The sequence below is a fragment of the Hyperolius riggenbachi genome, chromosome 3 (genome assembly GCF_040937935.1).
Source record: "Hyperolius riggenbachi isolate aHypRig1 chromosome 3, aHypRig1.pri, whole genome shotgun sequence".
NCBI classification, from domain to species: domain Eukaryota; kingdom Metazoa; phylum Chordata; class Amphibia; order Anura; family Hyperoliidae; genus Hyperolius; species Hyperolius riggenbachi.
Window position 1 is genome coordinate 65,668,276 of NC_090648.1, and position 27,676 is coordinate 65,695,951.

The window sequence follows — 27,676 nt, forward strand, 5'->3', positions numbered from 1 at the left end:
CTCTTAGCAGAGAAACTGAAGAAACCATACATCATCATTTTTTAGGGGGGAAAGGGGGAGGAAGGAGTCAATGGGAAGATGCGGAGTACCTTATGAGGAATACGCGATAAAGAGGAATAGAAGAGGAAGAAGAGGAGGGAGATCAGAAAAGAAGAAGAGAGTAGAGGGAAAGGGAATTTTCAACATAAGTGGGGTGCCATTAACAAAAGCAGAGATAAAGGTTCTTGACAGGGGTTTAAAATATGCCCCCCACACAGGGGTTGAGCAAATTTGATGCATACATTAATGTACACAAATATGTGAGGAAACTGAATATGAAGAGATATTTTCTATCAAAGGAAGGACCAATGTCCAGAATGATTAAAGGTGGTTGCTCCTCTGATTTTATACATACAGACTTGAGGAATAGATCCACATTCAATCCCCCTGATATGTCCAAAGATGGAACGGTCCAGATTTTTAAAAATATGGTACTGAACGATTTGGAAAAAATTCAGATTAGGAAGAATAAAACTGAATTGGAGCAAATTCGACAGTTGAGTAGAAAGAAAGAAGTGCTTATTAGACCAGCTGATAAAGGGGGAGGGGTGGTGATCCTGCATGAAAAACAATACAAACAAGAAATGAGGAAGATTATCGGGGACAAAACTACATATAAAAAACTTAGGGGAGACCCCACAGTAGAATATAAAGAAGTTTTAAGAAAGATTCTCAGGGGTGGTTTAGATAAGGGCATACTGAAAGATGCGGAGTTCAAGTACCTGGTTGTTGATGCCCCTAGGATTCCCGTAATGTACAGTAACCCGAAAATACATAAAAATCTGGAAGCCCCACCTGGAAGGCCTATAATCAGCGGGATAGGGTCTATAAATCAAAGGGTAGGAGAATACATCGACAAATTTCTACAACCGGTAGTGCAGAGGTTATCATACCTCCTTAAAGACACCAAGCATTTCCTTCAGGCCACCAATGGTATTGTAATCAATGATAACAGTCTACTGGTCACAGCAGATGTGACCTCTTTATACACCATAATCCCACATGATGAAGCGTTGAAGTCAGTTGAACAAGCCCTTCTGGATCAAGGTACGATCAGAGGGGAACAAATTGAATTTATTTTACAGCTGTTAGATTTTTCTTTAACCCACAATTATTTCTGGTATGGAGGTGACTTTTATCTACAGATCCTTGGCTGCGCAATGGGGGCTAAGTATGCCCCCAGCGTAGCTAATATTTTTATGGATCAGTGGGAGAGGAGGGTCCTGGCGTGCCCTGAGTGTCATAAAGTTAGCAAATGGCGGCGGTTCATTGACGATTTGTTCTGGATCTGGGAAGGCACGAGTGGTGAACTGCAGGAATATGTTGGGTGGCTCCATGACAATGACTTGGGGATCCATCTCACGGCAAAAAGTGATGCGGTGGAACTGGATTTCCTCGACATTGTTATTATGAAGAGGGGACAGTGGGGACTAAAACATTTTTTAAAAAAACACAGGAATTCCTACATACCCATTGGTAGTTGCCATCACCCGAAATGGTTGCAGAATATACCTAGAGGACAATTTTGCCGGATCCGCAGAAATTGCACGAAGGAAGTTGACTATATTATGCAGACAGGAATGTTAATTGAGAAATTTGTGGAGAAGGGGTATGAGCGGGGGGAGTTGGAAAGAACAGCTGGGGAAGTCCTTCAATGTAGCAGAGAGAGGTTTCTGGCAGAAAGGGGTTCACAGAACAAACGGAACGTTTTTGAACATGCCATCATTCTGGATTACAACTCCCAGTATAGGGAAGTAGAGAAAGTGATTGGAAAGCATTGGGGACTGTTGAGAAATGATCCAGTGCTGGGGGCTGCACTACCGGTTAAGCCACATTTTATTTATAGACGGGCAGACAACCTGCAACGGAAACTGGTGAGAACATACATAGATGGCCCAAAAGTCACCAACAGGACTGATATGTGGGGACAGGTTGTTTTTTTCCCATGTAGACAATGTACTGTGTGTGAGAAAGCCCAGGGAATTAAAACACAGACTATAACAAGCCATATGACAGGGAATAGTCACAAGATACGAGAATTCATGCACTGCTGCAGCACCCATGTGGTATACCTTTTGGGGTGCCCATGTGGACTACAATATGTGGGGAGAACCAAGAGATCTTTAAAGGCACGGGTGGGGGAGCATGTTAATAACATTCTAAAGGGTTTTCAGGGGCATAGTGTTTCCAAACACTTTGATGATAAACATTTCAGAGACCCCAGTCTACTCACTTTCCAGGGTATCCAAAAATAGACTTCCAGATGGAGAGGATGTCACAAGGTGAGGGAGATCTCCAAAATGGAAACTCGCTGGATATATGAATTAAAAACATTAAAACCAGGGGGGTTGAATGTGGAATTAGATATTAATTGCTATATTGCGGATGACTGATTCAAGTGGTAGAAAGGTTTCTGGACCATTGATTTTATTTTTTTATCTGTTTACTGCTCAGAGGATTTTATAGGTGTCTGTGAATCTATTACTAATAACATGGGGGTCTGTGATGTGGTTTATGTGGAAGTGTAAAGGTGATGCACACAGATTCCGACATTCTATCATAGCAGCATTCAGCTGTGGGGGTTTAGTGTCAGGGGATAACACTTAGGGAAAACGCCTGGTGACGGGGGACTGATCTCATTATATAGAGAGAGTAGGTGTGAGGGGAATAGTGTGACTGAACGGCTATGATGGCTGGTGATGCACAGCGGAGACATGTGGGTAGTACGCATGTGCTAAACTCTGAGCTGTCAGCGCGTGAACAGTTGAGGAGGAAAAATCACCATGGTAACGGGCACTCCCACTGAGGGGAGGTCGGTATACGCCAACCAATGAGAGTGTATAACACATGTACGGGCCGGTGTTTGCTGACACGGAGGTCTTGGGAAGAGGCACCAACCAATGAGAGGACATAACACAGGGAGGGGGCGGTGTTCGCTGACGCACAGATCTTAGGAAGAGAACACTAAAGGAGTTATGAGTTTTTCATCTCGAAAGGTGGGTATTTCATTTTATTTTATTTAGGCACATGCCACGCTACTAAGGGGGACTGAGTTGGGTAAGACAGGTGGCGGGATTCCGCAATACACAATGACCTCCGCTGAGGTAATGGAGTTGGTGGGCGGCACATTTGCACGTCATTGGAGGTAGGAGACTGATGGATAGATAAAAGGCGTCTCCTCCGGTGGAAGGCCAAGCCCCTGATGAGTCATCACGACGAAACTAGTTGGGCGGAGCCTATCCACGGAGGGAGACGCTGAACCTCGAGGATACTTTTACATGCGCATATTTTATTGAAGTTTGTAAGTGCAATTTTAAACTTAACTTTTTACTGGAATAAACGGTGTTACACTATTGGAGTGTCTGTCTGAGTTCAAAGGTGTTGAAAGACTGGAGGGACGTGTCTGAGAAGGAATTTCCACACCGATGCAAGCGCTTATGCTGGTCTTGACTGGTCAGCCATTTGATCTGGTAAGAGGCCAGCGTGTCTATTTAGGTGTGGATCACACTGGTGGAGGTTTGTGTGTCAGACACGGGGTGAAGTATATATGTAACCAACATACTACACCATAGAGGTCCCTCTTGTTTTTTACATGTACTGCGGTGAGTCTAATGAAGACATAAGAAGGCTGTCGCAGGCTGGGCCACATACGCTAAATGCCAAATGTAGTGATTGGCATTGTCATCTGGTGAGCATGACTATTTTGACAATATATTGTGAGGAGTTTAAGGACACTTGCCTAGACTATCGGTTTTGGGCCTGAGCACTAGGACTTTTGCCTATTTATACACATTGTAAAGAGTACATGAACTGGGTACTATTTGTGTGAGGGGGATTGTATTGCATGATTAAGGGGGTATCATACTGGGCTCATTTAAGAGTGAAAGAAGAATTGTATGTACACATGTATATTGTAGACTTGTTGAGCGCTTAGTTTCATTGTAAGATTATTAGGAGATACACATCTCTTATAGTAGATGAAGAGTAAAGGTGACTGGCACTCGAAGAGGGCTGGAATAGGCAGTCGGAATTGATTACCGAGCAGACTGTGCTCTTAACCTAGTGAAGATATCACAATGTATTTGCTGAGAAGAAAAGCAGGTCCGGCACCAGTCTCAATGCTTCAGTGAGAATTTATTCCAACAGGCCTCTGACGAAGCGGGGAGACCTGCGAAACGGCTGTCAGGCCGCCCTTTTGTACCTCCATGTGCCTTTTTTCACTGTACCTGTTGGAATAAATTCTCACTGAAGCATTGAGACTGGTGCCGGACCTGCTTTTCTTCTCAGCAAATACATTGAGATACACATCTCTATTACTTATAGCGCACCAGGTCAATAGCATTCTAATTATCTGAGGTTTGTGGAGAGGAGCGCACTTTTCTATTTATTTATTAAGTCTAATTCTACACGTTTCCGTCCGCAATAGCGCCCTGTGGAGGTGCAGGACACCATTGCAGACAGGAACGCGTAGAAGGGTACGCATGGACAGGCCTGTCAGCAAAGTGAAAGTAGCTGGCAGTGGGGGACAGGAGGATCTGATCGTGACGGCGAGGGCACCGGAAAGCTGCAGGGGGCTGGTAGAAGCCCCTGGTGAGTAAAATCGATATTTTTGGGTAGGCTTAAAGGAGTTCTGTGGGCCAAAGGGTCACTTACTTGGGGCTTCTACCGGCCCCCTGCAGCTATCAAGTCCCACGCCGTCACTGAAGCGGCCTCCATTCGTCGCCACCGGTGAACTAATTATTAGTCTAACGCGCAGTAAGCTCCCGATGACGTGCGCGGGAGCGAGGACACAGTGCTATTCGTCTAGTTAAACGAATTATTAGCAGGTCACCGGCAGCGATGAACGGAGGCAGCTTCTGTGACGCTGTGGGACTTAATAGCTGTGGGGGCCGGTAGAAGCCACAGGTAAGTGACGCTTTGTTTTTTTAAAGGCCCACAGAACCCCTTTAAGTGTCTCTTTAAAGCCCAATTGCTGTATAGGTAGTCCCTGACTTACGAATGCTCGACTTACGAACGACCCGCCGATACGAACGCCATGGATTCTGTGTTTCCATGGGAACAAGTAAAAAAAAAAAATTTCAAATTGGACTGGAAAATCGTTTTTTTTTTTTTTTTTTTTTTTTTTTAATAAAATACAAAGAAAAAATGGCTTTTAAACTTGTATAAACTGGTACAAAGGGTGGAGGTGACACAGAGGGGCACACTGGAGGCACAGAGGAGATACAGGGGACAGAGATGGCACAATGTTCTGACTTAAAAACAGATTCAGCTTAAGACCGAACCTACAGTCCCTATCTCGTTTGTTAACCGGGGACTACCTGTAATCACTAACTTAAATGAAGTTACATTCTTATAACAGGATAATCAAAAATAAAAAGTTTATAGATGCAAAATTATGGTCAGGATATGTCTTTCATGGCCTAAATGTGGTGTGAACGAACCCTCACCTGCTTTGTGGTGCGATTTTTCTGCAGAAAACATTTGGCCAGCATGTATCCTTTTTTCTTTTGGGCAAAGCATGTGGGATTCGCATATTAAAGTAAGTCAATGGAAATGCAGAAAAATCTCATTTGTCAAGTGAAAATCGCATATGATTCTGAAGTAAATTGGATATGTAAACTAATTTCACTGGTATGCATGGAAAAGAGCGCATTACGAAAAATCGCATTCAAAAGTGCACACAAACAAAACAAGGCTTGGAACCGAAAAATCCTCAGTCTCCATATCTGTCTCACTTTAGGTGTGCTTTAACTTTATCCCATCAGCCTCCTGATTGGTCAGTTTTGATGACCAATCAGGAGGCTGGTGGGATGAATAACTTGCTTTCTTATTCAAAGTGCGTAATTGGCAGGCAGGGGTTGACTGAAGGCCGGCCCATTTATGGGCAGGGCTTCTGTGGCCTGCAGTGAGCACGAGCTCGTTATACGACACTAGTAAGCAGCCCATTGCATCTCTATATACATTTCACAGATGGCATTTTATGCATCAAGGGTACAAACTGACACTACACAGTTTCCATGAATAGGCTCCATAGTCTAAATAACAGACCTGCAATGACTTGAACTAAGGAGCGTTCAACAAGGCCTTTCTTTCAGAGGATATTCTTTTCTGTCCATGTCTTCCCCTACCCCCTTCCTGTTACCTCATGCCTCTTCTCACCAAGTCCTGTTCATTCTGTTGGATGGTGCTAATTCAGGAATAAGGGTCAGAAGGCTGAGGAAAGGGCCTTTGTACAAAGCTTTGTGCAGAGTGGAATGATTCATCTTTCTCATCATACATTACAGGATCTCAGCCTGGCCACAGAGAATACTTTAATGTCCCAATGCTGAGACTGGAGTTACTCCTTAAGCCAGAGGTGTCAAACTGAAATACTTCACTCAAATAAACCAACTTCAATGTCAAGTAGTCACCTCCCTCCCTTATAAAAGTTCACTGGTGTCTCTCCAAGTTCCCTCCCTCCTCTTCTATACAGTTCCCTAGTGTCAAGTGGCCCCTCCACCTCCCCTATACAGTTCCCTTAAAGTTAACCTCCGGACTAAAAATCTACTCAGCAGAACTGAAAAGGCTTGGTGTTTCTTTAACAGTTTCAAAGCATCAGAAATTTGTTTTTCTTACCAAAGCATCATTTTTAGCTGCATTTTTAGCTGAGCTCCACTCATCAAAGAAAAAAAGCCTGGGCTTTTTTTCCCCTGATGCTGTGCAGAGCACGATGTGATTTCCTATGTTATTCACGTTGCCTAGCAACTGTGAGAGGTGCTCAGGACACAGGACAGTTGGAACTGTGTCTCATGCTCCCTGTCACCTCCTTTTAACCCAAAAGATGGCTGCCATCATGAAACCAAACATTTGCCTGTTCTTTTAAAACAGTGTGGGTAAGAGATTATATTACCTATCTATTTTAATTAACATAACTAATGTAACTTAATGACAGTATGTTTGTTTAGGCTGGAATTCCTCTTTAAGGTAAATGCCTCCTCGCTACCATATGCAGTTCCCTGGTGTTTAGTGGCCCACTCTCTCCCCTATACAGTTCCCTAGTGTCTAATGCTTCCTCACTCTCATATACAGTTCCCTAGTGTGTAATGCCTCCTCCCTCCCATATACAGTTCCCTGGTGTCTTGTGCCCCCCCCCCCAATACAGTTACATGATATGTACTGGTCCCCATCCCTTCCCTATGCAGTTCTCTGGGGTCCAGTGGCCCACTCTCTCCCCTATACAGTTCCCTGGCAGTGTTCCCCAGGTTTTTTTAGCCGGTTACTCCACCCGGCTAGTTTTGGTGAGCACCCGTCTGTCATCGGCTCACTTCCTCCACTGCTGTAAGCAGAGTTGTGCAGAAAAGCACCAGCCCTGCATTCTCTCATCTCGCCCCACCCAGCTACTTTTTCATGCCACCCGGCTAAACATTTCTGGGGAGAACACTGCTTGGTTTCTAGTGCACCCCCCATACAGTTCCCTAGTGTCTATAGACCCCTTCCTCTCATATAGAGTTCCTTGTTACCTTTTGGTCCTCCCCCCCCCCCCTCCCAATATACCATTACCTGATGTCTATTGGCCCCCATCCATCCCCTATGCAGTTCCCTGGGGTCTAGTGGCTCTCTTCTATCCCCTATACAGTTCCCTGGTGTCTAAAGACCCCTCCTTCCCGTATACAGTTCCCTGTTGTCTAATGCTTTCCCCCTCCATCCCCCATTTGGCTTTCCTGGTGATCTAGGGCTTCACCTACAATATAGCTACCTTGGTAGTCTAGAGTGGCTGGAGTTTGACATGTATGCCTTAAGCCAAAGTCTCTGCTTACAGACATTGTAGATCCTGTCGAGCCCATTAGTAAAGGTCAGTTTCCCTTTATAGAAACAGTGCAAAGTGTAATGACAGATCAAAGATCGTCTCCTATTAATGGCCACCTTTCATCCAGAGAATGATCGATATCAATGCAATAATGATTATGTACACGTGAAGGCCACGTCAGAGCACGTTTACTACCCTGTGTTAGTCAACGTGATACATAGCAGTTTCTGTACTTCACCGGGCCTGAGGAAGACCAGAGAAGCTTGCCTTGTGTGAGTGAAATGAGCAGCCTCTGCTGCCCTCACTTTCTGCCTGATTCTAGCGATTATCTAATGCATGCAGATATCAATTCAGCTGATGCTTAAAAATGTTAGTCTTTGGCCATTATGATTCTGTTGGTAAGCGTATTGATGGGAAATTTCTATTGCTTATGGCAAATTTTTATTTTCGAACCACAAATCACTGCCTACTGGTCTAATATCTCTAAAGGGCCAGTGCACACCAAAAAGCGCTAGCGTAATCGCAAACGCTTAGCGCTTTTTGAAGCGATTTTCCTTGGCGATTATAGGCATGTGCAGAGCGACTTTCAAATCATGCCTGGCGATTTTTGGAGTGTTTTGGTGTAGTGTTTATTTTTTGTTACAATACAGCTGGAACTGAACAGCTTCTGTAACAAAAACGCTTTGGAAAATCGTTCCGTTCTAGTGCTTTTCAGAGCGATTTTCCACTTTCCTATACGTAACACTGAGGCTGAATCTCCTCAGAAATGCTGCAGGACCCATGTTTGGGCAAAAAAGCACATCGCTCTGGTGTGCTCCTTCCCATTCAAATACATTAGCCAAGTGCTCTTGGTGTGCACCAGCCCTGACTGGGAAGTCACGCAGGGGTGTCAAACTCAATTACGTAAGGGGCGAAAATCTAAAACCTAAGTCACAGGCCAAATTGTTTAGGTGCGTCATTGTGTGTGTTTTACCAGCCACATGGGGGGAGGGGGGGATCTGGATCACGAAGTAGGTAACTTCGGCGCTGAGCGCTGAAGCTGGACGCCATCATAGCAGCAATGCTATGATGTGTGCCCTGTGCAAGAGTAATTTGGGGGTACAGCTATCGCCAGACCCCAAAAAACAAGAAGAAGAAGGGAAAAAAAAAAGACATCCATCCATCAAGTTCAACCAGAAGAAAAAAAAAAACTCGCCATCCTCAACCCGCACATATCCCAGTTGATCCAGGAGAAGGTGGAACACCTTACAAGGTCTGGCCCAATTATCCGTAACAGGGAAAGATTCTTTCCCGGCTCCAGATGACAGTCAGATAATTCCCTGGATCAACTCTCCTGGGAATCACCTAGTAATTCTAGGCGGGGATGCCCTTTAATGCAAGGAAAGCATCCAAACCCTCTTTAATTGCAGATATAGCATTTGCCATACCTACTTCCTGAGGTGAGATATTCCACTTTCACCGTGAAGGACTCCTTTCTAAATAGATAGCAAAAAAAATGTTCTTCAATACGCAGATCATATCCCCTTGTCCGTTGTACAAACGTAAGGGATAAAAAGCTCATCTGCCAAGCTTTTGTATTTCCCTCTGATGTATTTATAAAATGGTGAGAACCTTGTGTTTGACACCTGCGGTTTAGCGGCACAAAGAAGTTTAGTCCTGAGCATTGGGGGGAAGGGAGACGACCCTGAATAAGTATGCGGATCGGATGTTTGACTGCATTTGCTGCATCCTTGTTTCAGGTGTGTGATGCAGACCCTACTGATGCCAGAAGGATCAGCAGGATGTTGCCAGGCAACTGGTATTGTTTAAAAGGAAATAAATATGGCAGCCTCCATATTCCTTTTGCTTCAGTTGTACTTTAAGGTGGCACCATAAGTCACCCCCAAAATGTACCCTCACCTTCTCTTTGAAATTGTTTTGCATTGTGCAATCTACCCCTTCAATTTGGCAGTGCTGTCAGTGTTATATCTTATGCCTTTATGCAGGTGCCTGTATAGTACATGAAGAGTTATGAAATGTTAGACCTGATGCACAAGAAGTGGGTAAATTAGCCATGCGTAGGTAGTGCACAGCAGTTTTACCGGTGCTAAAGGCAGGGGAGCACCGCCCATTACACTATTATCGCCACAGTTGCTACTGAGATAAATTGCCCATTGCATGGCGTAACATGCGTTGCCATAGCAAAGCATCTTACACCAGTAACAAAGTGGTGTAATGAGCAGTGCTCCCCTAATGTTAGTACTCTGAAAATTGCTGTGTGCTTCCGCATGGCAAATTTACCCGCCTTTTGTGCATGAGGTTCCTTATGAGGAACCAATTAACAGAAAGCGTCTTCTCAATTTTGTCCCAGGAACCTCTCTTGCTCTTTTCTCCTGTCATTGTTCAGCTGAAATGGCCGCCACCTCTGACAATCTCAGTGGTGTCTTCTCTCTCTTGCTGTGCTCTCTCCTCTGCGACGCTGTGCTCTCTCCTCTGCGGCGCTGTGCTCTCTCCTCTGCGGCGCTGTGCTCTCTCCTCTGCGGCGCTGTGCTCTCTCCTCTGCGGCGCTGTGCTCTCTCCTCTGCGACGCTGTGCGCTCTCCTCTGCGGCGCTGTGCTCTCTCCTCTGCGACGCTGTGCGCTCTCCTCTGCGACGCTGTGCTCTCTCCTCTGCGACGCTGTGCTCTCTCCTCTGCGACGCTGTGCTCTCTCCTCTGCGACGCTGTGCTCTCTCCTCTGCGACGCTGTGCTCTCTCCTCTGCGACGCTGTGCTCTCTCCTCTGCGACGCTGTGCTCTCTCCTCTGCGACGCTGTGCTCTCTCCTCTGCGACGCTGTGCTCTCTCCTCTGCGACGCTGTGCTCTCTCCTCTGCGACGCTGTGCTCTCTCCTCTGCGACGCTGTGCTCTCTCCTCTGCGACGCTGTGCTCTCTCCTCTGCGACGCTGTGCTCTCTCCTCTGCGACGCTGTGCTCTCTCCTCTGCGACGCTGTGCTCTCTCCTCTGCGACGCTGTGCTCTCTCCTCTGCGACGCTGTGCTCTCTCCTCTGCGACGCTGTGCTCTCTCCTCTGCGACGCTGTGCTCTCTCCTCTGCGACGCTGTGCTCTCTCCTCTGCGACGCTGTGCTCTCTCCTCTGCGACGCTGTGCTCTCTCCTCTGCGACGCTGTGCTCTCTCCTCTGCGACGCTGTGCTCTCTCCTCTGCGACGCTGTGCTCTCTCCTCTGCGACGCTGTGCTCTCTCCTCTGCGACGCTGTGCTCTCTCCTCTGCGACGCTGTGCTCTCTCCTCTGCGACGCTGTGCTCTCTCCTCTGCGACGCTGTGCTCTCTCCTCTGCGACGCTGTGCTCTCTCCTCTGCGACGCTGTGCTCTCTCCTCTGCGACGCTGTGCTCTCTCCTCTCTAGTGCTGGTGTGGTGTCTCCTCTCTCTTGCTGAGCTCTCTCCTCTCTCGCGCTGTTCTCTCTCCTTCGCTGCTCACACACTCCGTGTTTCATCTGATCCTGTACAATGGGCTCCCTTATGTGGGACATAATAAAATTCTTTGTTCTGTGAAGTGGGTTAATCTGACCCGCCTGCTCTGTTCCCAGCACTGAATGCTGCCACTTAACTCCTGCAATGAGGATCTTCCTTGCCTTGACAAGACGCCAGCTTTGCCAGTGCAGAAAGTGTTGTTATTATTATTATTATTATTATTATTATTATTATTTTACAGGCAACTGACAAGTCAGAATAGTTACATTTCCATAATTCCTGACAAAGAACTGGACATAGCTGATCTTGAAATATGCTCTTAAAGGACACCTGAAGTGAGAGATATAGAGGCTGCCATACTTATTTCCTTTTAGGCTGCTTTCACAGTAAGACATTACAGGTGCACGTTAGTGCAGCCTGTAACGCACCCCCACCGCACAGTAATGAAAAATCAATGGGCTGTTCACAGTGCCCACGTTGCATTACATTGTAACTCAGCACATCCGTTGAGAGTGCTGCATGCTGTGCGTTATGCGCGGCTAAGCCGCGTTAGACTGTTTGCACATGCTCAGTAGTGTTGGGGAGGAGTGGAGAGCGGCCAGGCACATGGCTAATTAATATTCACTGCACGGTGTGACGTGCAGTGTTTACTTCCAGGAGCGACCGCTCTGTGCGGCGATTGACCGGGCGGGACCACGTGATGCCGCATGCGTCCAAGAGTACGCATCACGGACGACAGAGTGAGCTGCACAACGCGGCAGATAAGTGTCTTTGTTTGCATTCCAATGTTGATACATGTGTGTAAACACAGTGTAACAAGTGAAAAAGGAGCTCTCTGCTTCAAGCACACAAACAGCTCAGAACAGCTCATTAGAAGATGTTAATATATAATAAAAAGCAGTTTGAATAAAATACAATGGCAGGTTTCAGGGCAAGATAAACTACACTTTGGAAACTTGTAATTTGTAAACAGACAATATTACTTGTGCACAAAAGCAAATATGATAACTATGAGTAACAAAAAGTAGGAAAACACATTTTTATTGAATGTTATGTCGGAGTTTCAGACCACTTTAAGGCACTAGAGTATTATACAATACAATACAATAATACAATAACATTTGTAAAGCGCTTTTCTCCCATAGGACTCAAAGCGCATATTATCTGATTTACACACCTGAAACAGCTAATCTAGTCACACTTCATACTTCAACACCCGATCTGCATGTTCAGGATCTATGACTAAAAGTATTAAGAGGATCTGCAGGTCAGCTATGCAATGTGCATTGTTTGAATGGGAATACATATGGCAGCCTCCATATCCCTCTCACTTCAGGTGTGCCTTATTAAACCCCAAGAAGGAAAATTCCAACAACCATAAGATAAGCATATAGAAACTGTGTATAAAAGCAAAGTGCTGGACAGAAAATCTGTTTCATGAAGCTACAACAGAGATTATTGGAAACTACTGGATGATGCTATTGAGCTATGCTAATAATGGATGTGAGGGAGAAGTGTCCTCTAGTGGCCATGAGCAGTACTGCAACCATGCCCACTAATGTCTGTGAACAGTTCAATTAAAGAGACACTGAAGTGAAAAAATATGATATTATGAATTGGTTGTGTAGTACAGATAATTACTAGACCATTAGTTGAAAATAAAATATTCTCATATTTTTATTTTCAGTTAGTATACTTTTTATTTTATAGTTTTTTTTTTTTTTTTTTTTTTTTTTTTTTTAATAGCATTGCATCATTCTCTAATATTTGCAGTTTACACACTACTCAGCATTCTAAGTGATTTTACAGAGCGGGCTAGTGAACTTTTCAACTGTCCTCTGCAGAAACAAAAACAGTACAGTGCCAGGCAGTTGAGATAACAAGCTTCAGAAGACAGAGCTCTCTGCGACTTTGAAAGTCATTGAGCAAAAGAGCTCAATGGCTCTTTTGCATAGATAACAACTCTTCCTGTACTGGAAACAATATTAGACTTATGTCTCTGCTCCTAATGTTTAATTTCTTTGCTGTACTACACATACAAAGCATTATATCATAATTTTTTTCCCCGCTTCAGTGTCTCTTTAAGTCCCATACGCAAAGCAAGGCTTTTCTGCAGTTCAACACACTGGATCCCAGTACTGCTTCATTCAACTGTCTATACTGTACAGTCCTTTCTATAACTGCTTCAGTTCACTAAAGCATTACTACATTTGGTAAAGCAGGAAACTACTATTCAGGCGCAAGTCTCCTGCGCTTGCGCAGTAGAGCGGACCAGACAGAGATCGGCTATATCCGCCTATCTCAGTGCTGAGAGCCGCAACAGCGCCCCCACTGGAGCCAGGGAAGGTAAATAAATCAGTGCTTGTCAGGCTTGTCGAGGGAGGATTCCGGGACACTTCGGGGGAGCCAGCCCTGGACTGCCTGCAGCTACAGGGGAGGGGGAAGCCTCATTGGGCTTCCCCCCCCCCCCCCTCCCGAGGTGAGTACCCCCCAGAGGAACTTTTTTTGTTACAGAGTCTCTTTAAAGATCTGATCCGCCGTGACGGTCGTTATCGTCGCACAACACTAAACGATGTTCGTGTGATTGCACGCCTGTACCCATGTTGCGAGATTGCAGAAACGATCGCTCGTTGCTCAAAAAAACCACTGGTTTCAGGGAAATCACGCAGTGGGCACGGGCCGTTAGCTACAAGCAGAATGGGTGCAGTTAGTCTGGCCTAAAAAAGAATTATAATATTATCATCATCAACCTCATCCCAATGTAAGACATTGCTATCCTTGTTAAATATTTTATCTACAGATTTGAACCAATGTATATTTTTTTTCTGCTATTAGTCTCTCTTTCTGTAATGTAAATCCACCCTCCAGGCAGTAACCCGAAGATCTTCTAAGAAGTGTGTGTCCATGGGAACAAAAGTGTGTGGGGACTGGGAGATCAGATTTGGTATCGTACAGGAAGCAAAAGCCATCCAGCAAATGGAAACCATCATAACCATCATCTACCAACCACTGAGCCAGCAGCTGGTAATTTAACACAGCTGACAGGCTAATTAACCAGCAGTTGGTGGCTTTTATTTGCCAGCGCAGCATCTATTTCCTGGGTCAGGAGAGATTAGCATGCCAGTGGCTTTTATTTGCCAGCGCAGCATCTATTTCCTGGGTCAGGAGAGATTAGCATGCCAGTGGCTTTTATTTGACAGCACAGCATCTATTTCCTGGGTCAGAAGAGATTGGTAGGCAGTAGATTTTATTTGCCAGCGCAGCATCTATTTCCTGGGTCAGGAGAGATTAGCATGCCAGTGGCTTTTATTTGCCAGCGCAGCATCTATTTCCTGGGTCAGGAGAGATTAGCATGCCAGTGGCTTTTATTTGACAGCACAGCATCTATTTCCTGTGTCAGGCGAGATTGGCATAGTAGTATAATACCTGACGGAGGAACCGGTTGTGATAACCGTACCAGAGCCGGGAAACAAATTCTTGTAAATGCCCCTGTGTGACTGGTCACTGCAAAATGCTGATCACTAATATTCCTGTTCTTATTTTAGGGGTGATCCATTTCAGGTGAAAATGAACGTTGCAATCACCTGCGGCTACCTCGTTTATGGTAAGACCAAAAAAAAATGATAGTAATAATGTGAAGAAGGGGGAAATTACGCGTACGTGTTATTGCGCAGCCGGTGATTTCAACACTTCAGGCTTGAATCACAAAAGAGTGCTAACCGTTAGCGCGGCCGTTTTCGTGCGAATTTTCACATTGCGCGCGATCGCGAATGATATCGTTTTCGCGCAACAATTCGCGTTTGCGCGTGAAAACGTTATCGTTTCACGCAAAAAAATCGTGATCGCGCGCAATGCGAAAATTCACGCGAAAACGGCCGCTAACGGTTAGCACTCTTTTGTGAATCAAGCCCTGGGTGACCCAAATGCGGCTCTTCCTGCTGCTGCTCAAATTCCTGACGGTGTTCAATACTATTACCCCTTCGAGTCGTAGCAATTTAGAGGGAGAAGAAATTCGGGGTCCGCTGATAGCTGGAACCCCGAATTACCCTTTTATGCACACTATAGTATTAGTGCTGTAGCGGCTGCCAGCTCAAAACCACCTGCTTAGAAAATGACAAGGTTGTACAGATTGGCAGAGCTGGACAAGGCTTCCATAGACAGCCCGGTATACAGCGGACTACAACTAACCGGCATGTCTGAGGGTAATAACAGGGATTGTGTTTTGGGGGTAGCAGGACATTACTTACCGTGCCTCCAGCGCCTTCTAACCTTCCTGTAACTCCTAGCGGCTCTCTGAGTTTGTGCATGGCTCCCGGCATGTCTCCTTGCACGCCGGGAGTCGTGCATGGGTGCCGGAAGGCCACTAGGAGCTACAGGAAGGTTACCTGTAGAAGACGTGCCGTCAAAAAACAGAGCCCAAATTACTATAAAAACAGGATCTTTCCCCACTGTCCACGGCGACCTGGAGGTGGAATTGTAATTAACACCGCCGGGACTTATGCAGGAGCAGAGTGAGCCTTTTTGCCCTTACCCTGTGCCCAAATTTCCCAGCGGCTTAATTATAGGCGCACGCTAAATCTTCCCCACAGTATCTAAAAAATTAAAAACAACAAAACAGGAAGTTGGGTTAGAATTTGACCTTAAATACTTTTATTTTTGTGACATTCTCTGGGTTGACGCCATGACACTCTGCCTTTTCCAGACTTGATTCTCTTTGCCCGGTACTGGAAGGAGATGAAGGACCCGTATATGGTTTGCCACCACTTTGCCGTGCTCTATGCCTACGTATATGTGCTGGTAAGTTACCGTATATACAACACGTTATTGTGGTCTGTTACACAAACCAGATGCTGTCTGAGGAATCTGCTTATAATAAATGACCATTCATATTCTAGAACAGATTATATGGGAAATATTGCCGAACCATTACAACTCACAATCTATTGCTTTCCTTTTGTACAACTGAGAGCTATAAAACGTTATTTCCCCTCCAGGGTTACAGCCCGCTAGAGTCACTTTGGAATTGCCGGTGATTTCAAAAAGGGCTAGGCTAATAAAAATGGCCTCAGGAGGGGAAACCTCTGGATTCTAAAGAGGTTTCCCCTGTCCTCAGCAGAGGGGATCCAGTGCTGGGACCCCCAAAGATTCCCTTGTTGGGAGCCTCGCCAGGCGCAGTAGCGCTTACCGATGGGCTCCGGCAGATATAGCCAAGCCGGATCGGGTCCGCTCTACTGCGCAGGCAGGCCACTATGTTTGTTTTCATTTTTCCTCGGCTGCCAGCCCTGGATCGGGGTGACATAGTGGGAGGACTGGGGGGAAGCCTCATTAGGATCCAGAGACTTCCCCCTCCCAAGGTATCTGTTTTTTGTGTAATTTAAAATTACAGGTTTCCTTTAAATCATTGCTATTATTATTTATTATAATCTTAGTATTTATATAGTGCCGACGTCTTCCGCTGCACCGTACAGAGTATATAGTCATGTCACTAACTGTCTCTCAGAGGGGCTCACAATCTAATCCCTACCATAGTCATATAGTCATATGTCCATTGTAGGCTGCAGCCAATTTAGGGGGGAGCCAAATAACTTATCTGTATGTTATTCAGATGTGGGAGGAAAACAGTGCCTGGAGGAAACCCACCCAGGCATGGAGAGAACATACAAACTCTGTGCATATAGTGCCGTGGTTGGGATTTGGGGGACGCACGCACGCACGCACACACACACGCACGCACACACACACACACATATACATATATATATATATATATATATATATATATATATATATATATATATATATATATACATACATACATACATACATACATACATACATACATACATACATACATACATACATACATACATACATACATACATACATACATACATACATACATACTTAACTGGGTATGTATTTGGCTGGTGTTGGCTGCGCCCACTTTTTCTAACCCTAACGCAATTACTGAATGACCTAGTTTGTGAGCTTTGCGGTTTTTGGTATCAATTTTGCATTGAAATGAAATAAATCTGATTGGCTGTTTGTGGCTCCACCCCCTTTTCTGAATTTGAACCCCAGTCACCAAATGACCAACTATACCAGGTTTGTTGGCTTGTGCCATTAACAGTGCAAGAATGGCCACAATTAAATATTCCTCTTGAAAATCAATAGGTGACTTTTGATTGGCTTTTGTAGGCTCCACCCACTCCTGAATAGGCATCCCAGTCACCCAGTGACCAACTGTGCGAAGTTTGAGAACCCTACCATTAACAGTGTAAGAATGGCTGCGGTTTACATTTTCCCAGTTAAATTAGTATTTGTCTCCGCACACTTTTTGGTTATGGGGATAAAAAGTATCCTATATGTTATTCCAGGTAATGTACTATGTGTGCGCCAAATCTCATTCAAATCCATTCAGCCATTGTTGTGTGACTGAGTAACAAACATCCACATTTATAATATTAGTAAGATATATAGATATAGATATAGATATAGATATAGATATAGATATAGATATAGATATAGATATAGATATATAGATATAGATATAGATATATAGATATATATATAGATATATATATATATAGATATATATATATATATATATATATATATATATATACATACACAGTGTATATATAATGAAACATGGAGGTTTTTTTTTTGGGGGGGGGGGGGGGGGAATAGATTATATGAAATGGTAGCTGTATATGTGTCTTTGTCCTGTATTCTTGATGCTGTTATAAAGTATTAAATGCTGTTTTTAATTCACAGAATCGAGGAGTTCTTCCATATTTTGCCAATTTCCGATTGATTTCTGAGCTTTCAACGCCCTTTGTGAATCAAAGGTGAGAGAAACCGGTCACGGTAAATGCTAAGTTGCTATTGAACTGCTTGATAACAGACCTTTACGAAGTGTACAGCGGCCTTGCTACTTGTGTAGGCTTCCCGAGTGTATTGGCTGTGGTGGGTGTTTTGTCAGCCAATCACTGTTTTCCTCTTGAGGTAAGCAGTTTGCTGGGCATGTGCTTTTCTCCTGAAGCAGGTTGTTATGGCGTTCAGCATCGAGCACCAACACTAAGTGCCCATAGCAGCAATGTAATGCTGCGCGGGGCACGTAAGGCCAATTCGGGGTTCCGGCGGTTGCCGGACCCCGAATGACATCTCCCTCCTAGCTGCGACAACTTGGAGGGGGAATAGTATTTAACACCGCCGGGGAGTTTTGCAGCAGCAGGCTGAGATGTTATTCGGCTCACCCTGCGCCCAACTCGACGGCATCACATACATATGTACACTTTTCTCCACCTTACCATAAGCACAAATATGAATCATATGAGACAGGATGTTTATGGAAAGGTCTTTCGATTGTCCATCTGAGTCTTCATATCTGCCTGACAGCGACATTATCTTTGCCTAGACAAGCAGGAAGTAGCCTTTTCCACATGCACATGGGCGGGTACTAAGCATATGTTTTTTGTCACTTTGGAGCACAGCTCTAATTTGTTTTCAGTCCACACTGGACACGTGATTTTTGTGACTTGGGGAAAACTTCATGTCAGGCTACTTTATCGAATTCTTGATAAACTCTCACTTTTGTTTCACCATAGGTGGTTCTTTGAAGCCATTGGGACGCCACGTACTTCACGGCCTGCCATCATCAATGGTCTGGCTATGGCTGTGGTCTTCTTCTTGGTCCGCATTGCTGTGATTCCCACCTACTACTCTCAAGTGTTTGCTACGTTTGGTACAGAAGGGTACATCAGGCTGGGAATTGGACCTCAGGTGGCCTGGATTGTCTCCTGCATCATCCTGGACATCCTCAATGTCTACTGGATGTATAAAATTGCATGCGGATTTTACCGAGTGGTAGCAAAAGCCAAACCCGGAGGAAAGCCAAGAAGGAACCATGCAGATTGAGTCCACATGAATTATCTCAATGCTTCATCTTGGAAGAAGAACTCAGTCTTGTGGCCCTCCCATGGAATAGGCCACTATCGTTATTCTTCAGAATAGTCTAATTCCTAGAGCCGTAGTACTTTATGAATGTAACTCAAGGAGCTCTTTAAAGATGAAACAAGCTTTATTCTAACTTGTAGTCAAGTTAGTGATCCCAACATTTGTGGAACTGATTCCAGCTATTTGGATCTGTTCCAGAGAAGGTAACTAATCTAGGTTTCAGAAGTCTAGAATACTGATCTCTGTAGGCTTTGGGTTTTCTGAGTAAAGCTTGGAACTGAAGAAAGCATAGGTTGGGTGGGAGCCCAATTTCACTAATCAAGACTCCTAATGGCTGCTCGAAGACCACAACCTGTGCCAAACAACACAACCTCAAAACTGACTCAATCGCCAAGTGCCATACCTGTGTTGAGCACTAAATATAGGAAGTAGGTAGAATTTAGGTCGTGATTTCTGAGAAATTAATGCCAATACGCCTCTCCAAATAGAGCAAGTGACTTATGGGATATTGCCTTTTTTACATGGTAAGCACCTGCCTCACTCAACCCGAATATTTTTTTTTTTTAAATCGCCACTTGACCTTTGCTGAACCAAAATATTGATCCACGGACAACACTGGTTCTGCCAGCTCATTCTCATCAGCATGGAGCCAGATAGTCTATACTGTGTGCCAACTGCCATGGAAGTGACTGCAGTTCCCAAGCTGACCATGAGCACCAGCAAACTTACCCTAAAGACTATGCAAAGTGTGGTTTGGGTGAAGGTACCACTTTATTGCACCAGTGAGCTTGATGATCCTTTCAGAAGAAATCAAAGTAATTGGGTTCTTAAGTTCCTGGAATGTGTCCAGTGTGACTGTAGCAAGATCCTCAGTTATTCTCATGCAGGGAAGTCCCTGTGCCTAAAGCAATGTAGAAGTTCTGCATTTGCTTTGTCTGCCTTCCTCTCTGCAAAAAGAGGTCTTGATTAAAACCATAAGCATCAAATGTATCTCTGTTGTCCAGGAGAGAACAGTGAGGGTAAAGATTAGAGAACACTGCTCTTCAGGAGAGAGTAATGATAACAATTATAACAATTAGCTAGAGAATACTGTCACTTAGGAGCGATAAGTGATTGTGATTAGTTGGAGAACATTCTCCCTCAGGAGAGATCAGCCATTATGACTTGTTGGAGAACATTGCTTATGATTAGTCGAAGAGAGATTAGTTTTCAAGAGAAATCAGCCAGAGAACGCTGTCGCTCAGGAGAAATAGGTGGTTATGATTAGTTGGAGAACGCTGTTCTTCGGGAGAAATCAGTGGATATGATTAGTTGGAGAATACCGCCCCTCAGGAGAAATCAGTGGTTATGATTAGTTGGAGGACGCTGTTCTTCGGGAGAAATCAGTGAATATGATTAGTTGGAGAATACCGCCCCTCAGGAGAAATCAGTGGTTATGATTAGTTGGAGAACACTGTTCCTCAGGAGAGATCAGTGGTTATGATTAGTTGGAGAACGCTGTTCCTCAGGAGAGATCAGTGGTTATGATTAGTTGGAGAACGCTGTTCCTCAGGAGAGATCAGTGGTTATGATTAGTTGGAGAACGCTGTTCCTCAGGAGAGATCAGTGGTTATGATTAGTTGGAGAACGCTGTTCCTCAGGAGAGATCAGTGGTTATGATTAGTTGGAGAACGCTGTTCCTCAGGAGAGATCAGTGGTTATGATTAGTTGAACGCTGTCCCCCAGGAAAGATCAGTGGTTATAACACTCTCCCTCAAGAAAAAAATGTGGTTATATAAATCATTGTTTTTATAGTTGGAGAATACAGCCCCTCATGACCACCCCACAAACCACATGCACACTTGTAGTGGACATAAAAGTATTATAAATACTGTATGTAACATTGTTCCTTAATGCAGTATTTTTTTTGCATTGTGTTTTTTTATATCCAGTGATTTCAGTGGGCAGGATGAAGATGGCCTGTGGTGCCAGCGAGAAGCAGGTCCAGGCTCTGTGTAAACATTCCTGTCCACGTCTGATTCGCAAAAGACACAAGACTTTTTGTTTTAGTATAATGCAGAAGTGAATATCTCATCATTAACAGTGATTATTAATTTGAAAAATGCAAATACATGAATTTGTATTGATGGCCTTTCATGGTGTTAGTGTTTTAGCAGGTGTCCCTTGCCTCTACGCAAAAGCATCATTGTATCGGTGTTTAATTTTGAATGTAATATTTTCTAAACAATTAATCTCAACCCTCATTATCTGTGTCTGATAAACAGGCCCAGGCCGCCCATGACGCCAGGTGACGCCACTTCCTCAGGCGGCATCCCGCCCACCCCCCTCCCTCCACGACTGCCAGGTGACGCCACTTTCTCAGGCGGCATCCCGCCCACCCCCCTCCCTCCCGAGCCACTGCTGGTTTACCTTCTTTAAACAGGCGGCGGCCGCCTCCTACAATAGGAGAGTGTTGCCAGGTTCCCCTCGCCTACCTGCTTGTAGACCTCAGATCAGCATGACCCGCAGCCTCGCAGGAAGAAACGAGTGGTTCCCATAGCAGTGCTTATACCAGAAGTAATTACTTTTGGTATTCGCGCCCATACCTGGCTACCTACCTGTACTGAGGGTTTTTTTTTTTGGGGGTGGGGGGTCCACCGCAGCTATAACGTGCGTTGCAAAAAGTCTAGAGCTGACCCTGCTGATACTTGCATCCTAATCATGTGGGGAATGGGGGGTGGTAGAGATATGGCAAACCGCAAAGAATGGACCGAGAACTAAAAATAATTTAATTCATTTTCAGGTTCATTTTAGCTGACTTGTACGGAGTTTGGATCCTGAAACAAGGGTTGAACTGTGTATAAACGTTATTTATACCAAAACAGTACTACTATAAAGTTAGCCCAGCCATGCAGTGCAGCCATCATAACCAATCCTGTGATCTCAATTTGCTTCCTTGTAAAGGGTGGGAACACCACTCCTCCTCCAGCCTGCGGATTGGACATTGTGGAGGAGCAGTACACTGATGAGTCATCATTTTAAGTTTCCCCTTCTATAATCAAGCTGCCACTATTAGATTGAAAGCTCTGTATATGTGATAAAACCTCATTGGCTCTGTGGTTTGTTTTCCGCACAGTCCTGAAGCTGGTCTAAAGATGTAATCTATACATTAATTGTATTTAAAATGCATGTAATCATTATTTATTAAATATATTGAGTTAATTTTGTGAATTATTTTAAGTCCGGCTTTAGGGTTGTTTAATACAGGCAGGTGACGGAGAATGTACTGCCTGTCATGCACCACCCTGGTGCTGTTAGTGCTCGGCAACCCCCATAATATTGGTTTTATGCAGCGCTATGCAAAGTTGTGAAAACACTATCTCAGGGCTTTGCGGCTTCAACCATGCTCTCCGTGTAGCAGGCTAGGTTCTGATCCATTCTTGGATTTACAGTCATTGGTTTAGGTACTTCAATCTGATGATGTGTACTAGGGGCGTAACTAAAAATCATGAAGCCTCCCTGCGAAAATTTGGATTCCCCCCACGGGCCCGCTCAGGTCCATTTTGGGGGGCAGGAGGGTCCGTCCAGCATCAATCATTGGCATTGGACAGGAACACATACCTCCATGTGTTCCACTGCGGAGGTACAATTTCTAAGTGCCTTATGCTACTTCCTAATAAACAGGAAGTACCGCCAGACACTTGGAAAGTGGGACCTCCGGCCCTTGGAACACATGGAGGTATGTGTTCCCGCCCACTGCTGCTGTCAATGATTGATGCTAGAGGGGGAGCGCTGAGGTGAGGTAGGGGGGGTGTGGCCCCCTTCCCCGCCGATGTAGGTGGCCATGCTCTTCCCTCATGCTGTGACCCCCAAAACAGCCCTGTGTACCTCTGGCTCTAAGCTCATTGATTCAGGTCCACAGATAGTTACTATAGACACATAAACACTGTCTCCGGCTGACCATACTCTCACGAGAGAGTATTCCTTATTCCAGAAACACGTCTGACTCAGCTGACCTGTGGTTGATTCATTACTGTCATTGTGGAGCCAGTAAGGGCCGGAACTGATCCAGTACAGCAAGTACCACCCAGTAGCTACATCGACCAACATCTCAGGTCCAATTATCTCAGGTCCAAACATCTCATACCTCAGATCCCTATACTGTACATCAGCCCTTCTTATGTTTCTCCAGGCCCTGGGTCATGTCACAACCTTATCCACTGTAATCAGTCATGTGATGTCATCCCACTGAGACCCAACCCTCAAGGAGCTACTCTGTTTTCCCTTGGTGGTCGGAGACAAAACCGCTTCAGGATTAAAGGGGACCTGGACTCTTGCACAGAACAGAAGGAAAATATAGAGAAATGCATCCTGTATATATTTAGAGAGAGAGAGACAGGTCCGAGGAAAACAAAACAAGATCTACTTATCCATGGCTTCCTGCAGCGTCTGGCGGTCTCTGTGTCCCTTGCTGCAGCTCCAGTGTCCCGGGGTCCCCTCCGTTGCAAATGCCGACCTCACCAGGTTGTCATCTTCTGAGCCTGCATGAGCGCACGGCTGCGCCACTAGCAATCACGCTCCAGTGGCGTGGAGCGTTCTGCGCAGGCGCAGAAATATTTCGCCTGCGCAAAACTATCAAGGCCACGGGAGCGCAACCGCGAATGGTGCAGCCGTGCATTCGCCCAGGTGCGGGAGAAGCCAACCTGGCAGGGGGACACTGGATCTGCAGCAAGGGACACATACGCTGCCAGGGGCTGGAGGATGCCCTGTATCATTAGATCTTAGTTTTTTTTTCCCCAGATGTGTCCTTTAAACTTAAAAATGGTTAAAATGGTTGCCTGGTCAGTAATGTAATGTGACGTGACATACTGACATCATTGAACGTAGCCCAATTTTAAATGAAAATTGAAGTGATAAGAATATGGAGGCTGCCATATTTATTTTCTGTTAAACAATACCAATTGCCTGGCAGCTCTGCTGATTTATTTGGCTGAAATAGTGTCTGAATAACACCAGAAACAAGCATGCAGCTAATCTTGTCAGATCTGAAAATAATGTTAGAAACCCCTGATCTGCTGTATGCTTGTTCAGGGGCTATGGCTAAAAGTATTACAGGCAGGGGATCAGCAGGATAGCCAAGCAACTGGTATTGCTTAACCTCCTGGGGGATACAATTATATCGCCCAGGAGGTGGCGCAGCACTATTTTTTTTAATTTTTTTATTTTTTAAATCATGTAGCGAGCCCAGGGCTCGCTACATGATAGCCGCTGTGCAGCGGCATCCCCCCACCCCCTCCGATCGCCTCCGGCATACAAAGCAAACAGGAAATCCCGTTCAGAACGGGATTTCCTGTTTGGCTTCCCCCGTCGCCATGGCGACGATCGGGATGACGTCATCGACGTCGTGACGTCAGAGGGAGTCTCGATCCACCCCTCAGCGCTGCCTGGCACTGATTGGCCAGGCTGCGCAGGGGGTCTTGGGGGGGGGGGGGGGAGCGGCACGGCGAGTAGCGGCGAATCAGCGCGGAGCGGCGGCGATCGGTATATACACGCAGCTAGCAAAGTGCTAGCTGCGTGCAACAAAAAAAAATTATGCAAATCGGCCCACCAGGGCCTGAGAAAACCTCTGTGGCGGCTTACCCCGAGCTCAGCTCGGGATTATCCCCCAGAGGGTTAACAGGAAATACATATGGCAGCCTCCATATACCTCTCACTACAGTTGTCCTTTAAAATGTTTGCAAGCTGTCCCCAGTAAAAGCATTTACTCTGTCCATATACAGATAGTAAACTAACTTGCTGGAAATAATTGCTTATAAAATATTCATGTCTGTAACAAGCAGGTCATTTTAAACACTTCAGAACACGCTTAAAGTCCAGCTAAACCCGCAATAGCAACTAAAAGCATGTGCGTTTGTTTTTTTTGTGTATAAATGGTAAAAATTACTTTTGGCACTGCATTTTCAAGTTTAAAACTCTGTCTCTTAGCTGTGCTTGCCTGTCCATACAGATGCAAAATCTGTTGGCCCTCATAAGCTACATACACACGTTCAACAAGCGCACAACGTGCAAACGACCATCCGCACGACACGATAAACCGAATGACCTGATGTACCGCACGACTTGTATGTCCACATGTCCGGACGTATAAACGACCAACTAATTTAAATACTGCGCACGATTACGGAACGATGGACTACACATTTGAATCAAATACAAGTCGTTTAAAAGTCGTTCACACACGGACCATCTGCACAATATCAGACGACTGTAGGCCAACATAGATCCAACAGTTGGATCGGGCGTAATGCATGTGATCAGTCAAGTCGTTTGCACGCGTACACACGCCTGATTGTCGCCCTAACATTCTAAAATGGACTAAAGTCGGAGGACAATCAGGCAGTTTTGTTGAGCGTGTTTACGAGCCTATACTATTCAATTCAATTCAAGCACTTTGTCATTGTGTAACACGATAAAATTACTTTTCATGACTAAATGGGGGTGGTAAAATTGGAAGTCCATTTTTCTTTCCCTGGAGCGTCTTCAGCCCCTAGAAGTTTCGCTTGGCGCAATTCTGCAGCCACCAAGTCTCCAGCTGTCCCCTCCGTCAAGGCCGCCAACCCAGCCTTGCGCGCATTTGCGCAATGAGTGTCCTCTGTCAGTTTCCACGCCAGAGGGGACAGTAGTAGACTTGGTGACTGCGGAACTACTTAGCACAGCTGTAAAAGCAATGACACAAGAATTGCATAATTGGTCCTCCTTTAAGACGTTAAGTAACACTAAGTGAAAGCACTATGATGCAGGCCACACACTGGCAGATTTGATCTGAGAGACCTCTGGAAGATCACATTATGTACTGACAGTGCAGGTGGTGACACTGCAAAAAGTGTGCAATGACGTGAGAGAAGAGGGCGTTTCCTATATATTCTACATGGCACTTTCCTTTCAGTAACCACCCTCTTTCCTGGTACCCTCTGTGATCTGGCAGATATCATCTGTCAGATCAGATCTCTTTGTTTGGGGCCAGCAGAATATATTAAAGATCTTTCAAAGTGCCCACTAACTAACTAAGATTTGGCCAGGTGATCAGAAAATGCGATCTGAATTAAAATGTCATAATATAATTATTTCACCATCCATGAACCAATCTGTGCTTCCTATCCATCACAACCGATTATAAAAAAAACTTTATTATGATCAATTAAATTGTCAAATGATCACCTTTAGAATTGTTTGCAGTCTATTTATGACATCAACAAGGTTTATTTTCTGCCCAGCCAATTGCATTTATCCGATTGTTTAAGCGATTTGTTGCTGATAATTGTACCGTTAGTGGGCACTGTTGGCGCAGTATGAGACATTCCAGAATGGACGTGAAACGTTATATGCAGTAATATGTTTAAAGTGGTTTATAAAGATTCTTACAGTTGTACAGCTGTAGTTTTACTAAACACTACATTTTAGTTATGTACTCCATGTGTACTCCATGTCCTGGTGATATGTGAAAAAAACCTACTTTTAAAAATAAAAACAACATCAAAACCATCTGTGTTTTCTGTCCTCGTGTCCAGGATGGGTCAGTGGGGAGGCAGCAGGTGGGGACGTTCTAGGTCACGGTGGGCAGCTGACCGAGGAGAGGCAGAGATCTTCCTTAAGGCCTCTTTCACAGTGCGACGTTAAAGTCGCACGTTAGAAAATGTTTTAACGTGGGCTAACGCACAGCAATACGAAGTCTGTGCAACATTCACAGTGCACACGTTGCGTTGTGTGTAACGTGTAGCAATGCTGTGCGTTTAACAATAAATCTGCTGCGTTATGTGTGTTGCACATGCTCAGTAAAGTTTTTTTTTTTTTTTTTTTTTAATAATGTAACCCATGCGCCGTTTTCGTTCCATCAGTATGCAACAAAAACAGCGCACCAAGAGACACATAACGCAGTGCAAAATAACGTCCAATTACATAACCTACATGCGCTGCGTTAGGGGCACGTTGTGTGACTTTAACGTCGCATCAAACGCAACGTCCCAGTGTGAAAGAGGCCTAAAGAGGAACTTTAACCAAGGATTGATCTTCATTCCAATCAGTAGCTGATACCTCCTTTCCCACAGGAAGTCTTTACCTTTTATTGAATAGATCATCAGGGTGGGGTCTGTATGGCTGATATTTTTGGGGAAAATCCTCCCACAGTGTGATGTCATGACCAAAGTCCTGACAGTTTGCTGTCTGTGAACCTTGATGCATTGTGGGAAATAACAGCTTTTTCCAACTGCCAAGAAAGCAGTATTTCCCTCTCTGCATAGAACACTTAGTAACGAACATTCCATACAGATCACCTGGCAGAACTAAATATGTCCCCATGTGATACATTTCAGAATAAAAATCAGGGAGAGGAAAGATTTTACAATGGGCAAACACTGACTAAATCATCTATAAATTAATATTGTAAACAATAAATCATTTTATTCATTG

At 44.9% G+C, this 27,676-nt stretch overlaps 1 protein-coding gene across 2 annotated transcripts in view; it reads left to right on the forward strand.

Annotated features, from left to right (window-relative positions):
- The window catches only part of LOC137562692 (TLC domain-containing protein 4-like), a 57,465-nt gene extending 30,713 nt beyond the window's left edge, over positions 1-26,752 (forward strand). For both annotated transcript variants that reach the window (XM_068274281.1, XM_068274280.1), the window contains 4 exons: positions 14,818-14,876; positions 15,975-16,069; positions 18,050-18,123; positions 18,883-26,752. In XM_068274281.1, the coding sequence (XP_068130382.1) occupies positions 14,818-14,876; positions 15,975-16,069; positions 18,050-18,123; positions 18,883-19,192 (538 nt within the window). In that variant the 3' untranslated portion in view covers positions 19,193-26,752. The remainder of the gene's footprint in view (positions 1-14,817; positions 14,877-15,974; positions 16,070-18,049; positions 18,124-18,882) is intronic.
- Positions 26,753-27,676: the final 924 nt, after the last annotated feature.